The sequence below is a fragment of the Salvelinus sp. IW2-2015 genome, linkage group LG32 (assembly GCF_002910315.2).
Source record: "Salvelinus sp. IW2-2015 linkage group LG32, ASM291031v2, whole genome shotgun sequence".
NCBI lineage: Eukaryota > Metazoa > Chordata > Actinopteri > Salmoniformes > Salmonidae > Salvelinus > Salvelinus sp. IW2-2015.
This window is the reverse complement of record NC_036871.1, coordinates 35,434,479-35,440,009: the sequence shown is the minus strand read 5'-3', so window position 1 is coordinate 35,440,009 and position 5,531 is coordinate 35,434,479. Positions and strand designations below refer to the sequence as shown.

Genomic DNA, 5,531 nt, shown 5'->3' with positions numbered 1-5,531 from the left:
GTCGCTCTCTGTGTATCTCAGGACCCTGTGAGGTTAATGTATTGAAAGCGGTAACTCCTGTTCCCTGTCGCTCTCTGTGTATCTCAGGACCCTGTTGGCATTGGGATGTCATGTGACACAGACCAACGTTAACGCTGAGGAAGATCTGAAGAAAGTCAAACTGCCCAAAGAGTAAGTCATGTGATTTTTACTAGTATTGATTCATTGATTGATTATGAGTTACAGTAATACAACCCTGCAGGAGTTTCTAGGGGTGAAATGTACCCAGTGACTCTGAGTCATTATTTCTGACATGACCAGTCAACAAAACAATGTGAGATGAGCGACATTAGGAAATCAGAGGGACACTGTCTTGGGCTTGGAGACACTTATACAACTCTACATTTGAGGCCTGGCTTAGAAGACTTTTCTTCAAAGCTTCTTTCTACTGTGTTAACCTATTATTTTCCTGTGTATTAATGTAGCTATGTGATGTCTAACGGGTATATTCTGTGTATATATGTAGCTATGTGATGTCTAATGGTTATATTCTGTGTATATATGTAGCTATGTGATGTCTAACGGTTATATGCTGTGTATATATGTAGCTATGTGATGTCTAATGGTTATATTCTGTGTATATATGTAGCTGTGTGATGTCTAACGGTTATATTCTGTGTATATATGTAGCTATGTGATGTCTAATGGTTATATTCTGTGTATATATGTAGCTATGTGATGTCTAACGGGTACAAGCCAACGCCGCTGGATCTTTCTGAGGTGAAACTGACGGCTGGTCAGGAGGTTCTGGTAGATAAACTGGCGGAGAACGCTCACAACGTTTGGGCCAAGGACAGGATCAAACAAGGATGGACCTATGGCATTCAGCAGGTACATGTTTTGGCCCAGCTCTCCATCATCACAATTTGTAACTGTAATTCAATACAAAATACATAGTAACTCGTGACCAGTGAATGAATGGTGTATGTCAGGCATAAGATCAACGGAAGAGCTCTGATAGCATACATTTTATGCATTTAGATTGTCATGTAACATACCATTGTCGATAGTATATAACATCATTTAACAAGAGAACCCTGACAGAGCTGTTTTTTTCTGTTGTCGTTATTTCTCTGTAGGATGTGAAGAGCAGGCGAAACCCTCGTCTGGTGCCGTACGCTTTACTAGACGAGAGAACCAAGAAGTCTAACAGAGACAGTCTGAGAGAGGCCATCAGGACACTGGTGGGATATGGCTACAACATCGACCCCCCAGACCAGGAACGTGAGTAGAGGACTGTAGCAGCAATATAATGGATGGTAGTAAGTTATCTTGTCATACACATGTACCATCCTGCAACTAAGCCATGGGCAAGCAAATCGGTACAGGTCTTTCTTACACAATCAATGTACATTTTCATTCCGTTAGATAAAGAAATCCTTATCACTGCCCACTTGAATGTGTCCTTCCCCTTTTCCCAGTAATTTCTGTGGATGCCATTGCAGTCAATCTTCAATTGACTGCAATTGATATGATCCTTAGAGCCAGATTCAATGCTCTGCCACAGTTATAAGATATCTCTCTCGAGCTAGGCCCATATTTACATTTAAAAGTGCAGGGCCTCTTTAGCATTTTCATTGGTTGAATGTCTTCTTCCTTGTGTCCCCAGCCTGTCATATCGTGGAGAGGCAGAGCATTGAGACGATCCGGTTCTTCCGCGTAGAGCAGACGTATGCGGTGAAGACAGGGAAGTGGTACTTTGAGTTTGAGGCCCTGACCGGAGGGGACATGAGGGTTGGTTGGGCTAGACCAGGCTGTAGGTCAGACTTTGACCTGGGCATGGACGACCAGGCCTACGTCTTCGATGGATACAAGGTAAACAAACAACACCTAGTATCTTTAAATAATATATCTTATCTGTTTTTACCTTATCTCTTTTTATGTTATGTTAACATATCTTATCTTTTTATACTGTTTGAAGTTTATTATAATCTACAGTACCTTCAGAAAGTATTCAAACCCGTTGATATTTTCACATTTTGTTGTGTTACAGCTTGAATTTAAAATAGATTTAAATTGCGATGTTGTGTCACTGGCCTACACACAAAGTGACATTTTTACAAATTAATATAAAATGAAAAGCTGAAATGTCTTGAGTCAATAAGTATTCAACTCATTTGTTATGGAAAGCCTAAATAAGTTCAGGAGTGAAAATGTGCTTAASAAGTCACATAATACATTGCATGGACTCACTGTGTGCAATAATATTAACATTATGTTTTAATGACTCCCTCATCTTTGTACCCCACACATAGAATTATCTGTAAGGTCCCTCAGTCAAGCAGCGAATTTCAAACACAGATTCAACCACAAAGACCTGGGAGTTTTTCCAATGCCTCGCAAAGGGCACCTATTGGTAGATGGGTAGAAATAAAAAAAAGCAAACATTGAATATCCCTTTGAGAATGGTGAAGTTATTAATTAAACTTTGGATAGTGTATTAATACACCCAGCCACTACAAAGAATTAGGCATTCTTCTTAACTCAGTTGCCGGAGAGGAAAGAAACCACTCAGGGATAGGATAAAACTGAGGATGGATCAACAACATTATAGATACCCCAATACTAAGCTAAATGACAGAGTGAAAAGAAGGAAGCCTGTAGAGAATAAAATATTCCCTGAGTGTTTTCCTTTCTCTCTGGCAACTGAGTTAGGAAGGACGTCTGTAACTTTGTTGTGACTGAGTGTTTACGTTTATCATCATGTATGTATAGGCCTGGCCTAACTGATTCTGCATTCAGCAATGTTATATTGTTGCCAAATAAGTCAACAACAAGTTGGCTAAATCCCCCAAAAATGGCATGCCATGTAGCAAGGCAAATTATTGTACACTTGGTCGTACACTTGATCGTACACTTGGTCAACTTTACGTTTCAGTGGTGATTATTACGTTAGGGTTAGTAATACATGTTGTTGTTTGTTCCCCCAGGGTCGTCGGATGCACATGGGGGCACGTTTCTTCGGCCAGTCATGGAACAAGGGAGACGTGGTGGGCTGCATGATCAACATGGAGGACAAGTCTATGGTCTTCACCCTCAATGGAGAGCTACTCATCACTAACAAGGGATCCGAGCTCTGCTTCGTTGACTTCGAGACAGATGATGGTGAGTTTATCTTTAGAAGGAATCGGAGCTCTGCTTCATTGACTTCCAGACAGATGATGGTGAGTTTATCTTTAGAAGGAATCGGAGCTCTGCTTCGTTGACTTCCAGACAGATGATGGTGAGTTTATCTTTACAAGGGATCAGAGCTCTGCTTCGTTGACTTCCAGACAGATGATGGTGAGTTTATATTTTTCCTTCCTCAGTCTTAACTTGGAAGATTGTGTAGTCTCCTTTTTCCTCTAGGAAAATTGGAGATTGAGGTTCATCCTCCCTAAGCTAACTTCATGTATTCATCAAGATAAAATAAACTGTTTTATTGTCCGTTTTCACATAAATTGACTTTGCATCGTGAAATGCGTTTATTTATCCATGTATTCAAAATGTGCTTCACCAGAAAGGTACTCTCGAGGTTTGAATCTCTTTTCTTAGAAATGGGCGACGCAGAGCATATGAAACCTAAAGCAGCAAAGCAATGGGGAAATCAGTCATTTCTGGTGTTGCTGTTGGAAGAAACACACAGTTACTTAATGTAAATCATATCGATTGCTGTGTTCCAAATGAAGTTTATTCTCCAATATTCTAGAATCTAGGGAGTGCGGTGTAACAGAATGCTTTCCAAATAATGGGTATTTTTGCAGAGTTAATTGCTTTTGGGTTGAGGCATTAGATTAGTTCCTTTCCAGAAACATATGTTAACCTCTAACCTCTGACCTTTATGATTTCCAGGCTTCATCCCAGTGTGTTGTCTGGCCCAGTCCCAGATAGACCTTATAACCTCTAACCTCTGACCTGTATGATTTCCAGGCTTCATCCCAGTGTGTTGTCTGGCCCAGTCTGAGATTGGCCGTATGAACCTGGGGAAGGACGCCAGCACCTTTAAGTACTACACCACGTGTGGCCTGCAGGAGGGCTTCGAACCCTTTGCTGTCAACATGAACCGTGAGATCACCATGTGGTTCAGCAAACGCCTGCCTACCTTCGTCAACATCCCCAAGGACCACAACCACATCGAGGTACTGTTTTAATATTTAGTGGCCTGATTACCCAGGGGCCTGATGTTGAACAATCTCCACTAAAGCCTGACATCTTGAAGCAAATCGGTTTGGCCAGTGACAAACATAAAGTTCCCTACCTGGTTCTGAGTGCTAATCATTCTCCTCTCCATATGATTGTGCCTGCTCCTCCCCTCTGAATGTGATCGTGACTGCTCTTCCTCTCTGAATGTGAATGTGACTGGTCCTCCTCTCTGAATGTGACTGCTCCTCCCTCTCTGAATGTGATTGTGACTGCTCTTCCTCTCTGAATGTGAATGTGACTGGTCCTCCTCTCTGAATGTGACTGCTCCTCCCCTCTGAATGTGATAGTGACTGCTCCTCCTCTCTGAATGTGAATGTGACTGGTCCTCCTCTCTGAATGTGACTGCTCCTCCCCTCTGAATGTGATAGTGACTACTCCTCCCTCTCTGAATGTGAATGTGCCTGCTCCTCCTCTCTGAATGTGATTGTGACTGCTCTTCCTCTCTGAATGTGATTGTGACTGCTCCTCCTCTCTGAATGTGAATGTGACTGGTCCTCCTCTCTGATTGTGACTGCTCCTCCCCTCTGAATGTGATTGTGACTGCTCCTCCTCTCTGAATGTGAATGTGACTGGTCCTCCTCTCTGAATGTGACTGCTCCTCCCCTCTGAATGTGATAGTGACTGCTCCTCCCTCTCTGAATGTGATTGGTGACTGCCTTCCTGGCCCCTTGAATGTGGATTAGTTTGACTGCTCCTCCCCTCCTGAATTTGATTGTGACTGCTCCTCCCTGCGTAATGTGATATGTGACTGCTCCTCTTCTCTCTGGAATGTGATGTTGGACTGCTCCTGCCTCTTGAATGAATTGTGACTGCCTCTGCCCCTCTCTGAATTGTGATTGTTGGACTTGCTCGCTCCCTCTGAATGTGATGAGTGACTGCTCCTTCCTCTCTGAATGTGATGGATTCTCGATGTATGTTTCTCCTGCCCTCTGAATGGTTGATGTGTGCACTTCTCCGACCCTCTGAATGTGTATGTACTGCTCCTCCTCTCTGAATGTAGGATCTGACTCTCTTCCCCTCTGAATGTGATTGTGACTGCTCCTCCTCTCTGAATGTGATTGTGACTGTCGCTTTCTGTGTGGACGCCCTCCTCCGAATGTGATTGTAACTGCTCCCCGCTCTGTGGCTGTACTGCCGCCTCTGTATGTAACTTGCTTATCTGTCTCCTCTCCTGAGTGAACGGCTCCTCTTTGAATGATTGTGATTGTAACTGCTGCCTCTCCTCTGTTAAGGCTCCCGAATGTGTTGTAACTGCTCCTCCCTCTGAATGTACTGCTGTTCCTTGATTGCTCTGCTTTGATTTTGTGAGC

At 43.0% G+C, this 5,531-nt stretch overlaps 1 protein-coding gene across 1 annotated transcript in view; it reads left to right on the top strand.

Annotated features, from left to right (window-relative positions):
• Positions 1-5,323, top strand: part of LOC111956442 (ryanodine receptor 3) — a 10,465-nt gene extending 5,142 nt beyond the window's left edge. Inside the window, exons 3-9 of the mRNA XM_070436581.1 lie at positions 88-171; positions 711-870; positions 1,119-1,263; positions 1,649-1,854; positions 2,970-3,144; positions 3,949-4,157; positions 5,222-5,323. Of these exons, the coding sequence (XP_070292682.1) occupies positions 88-171; positions 711-870; positions 1,119-1,263; positions 1,649-1,854; positions 2,970-3,144; positions 3,949-4,157; positions 5,222-5,323 (1,081 nt within the window). The remainder of the gene's footprint in view (positions 1-87; positions 172-710; positions 871-1,118; positions 1,264-1,648; positions 1,855-2,969; positions 3,145-3,948; positions 4,158-5,221) is intronic.
• Positions 5,324-5,531: the final 208 nt, after the last annotated feature.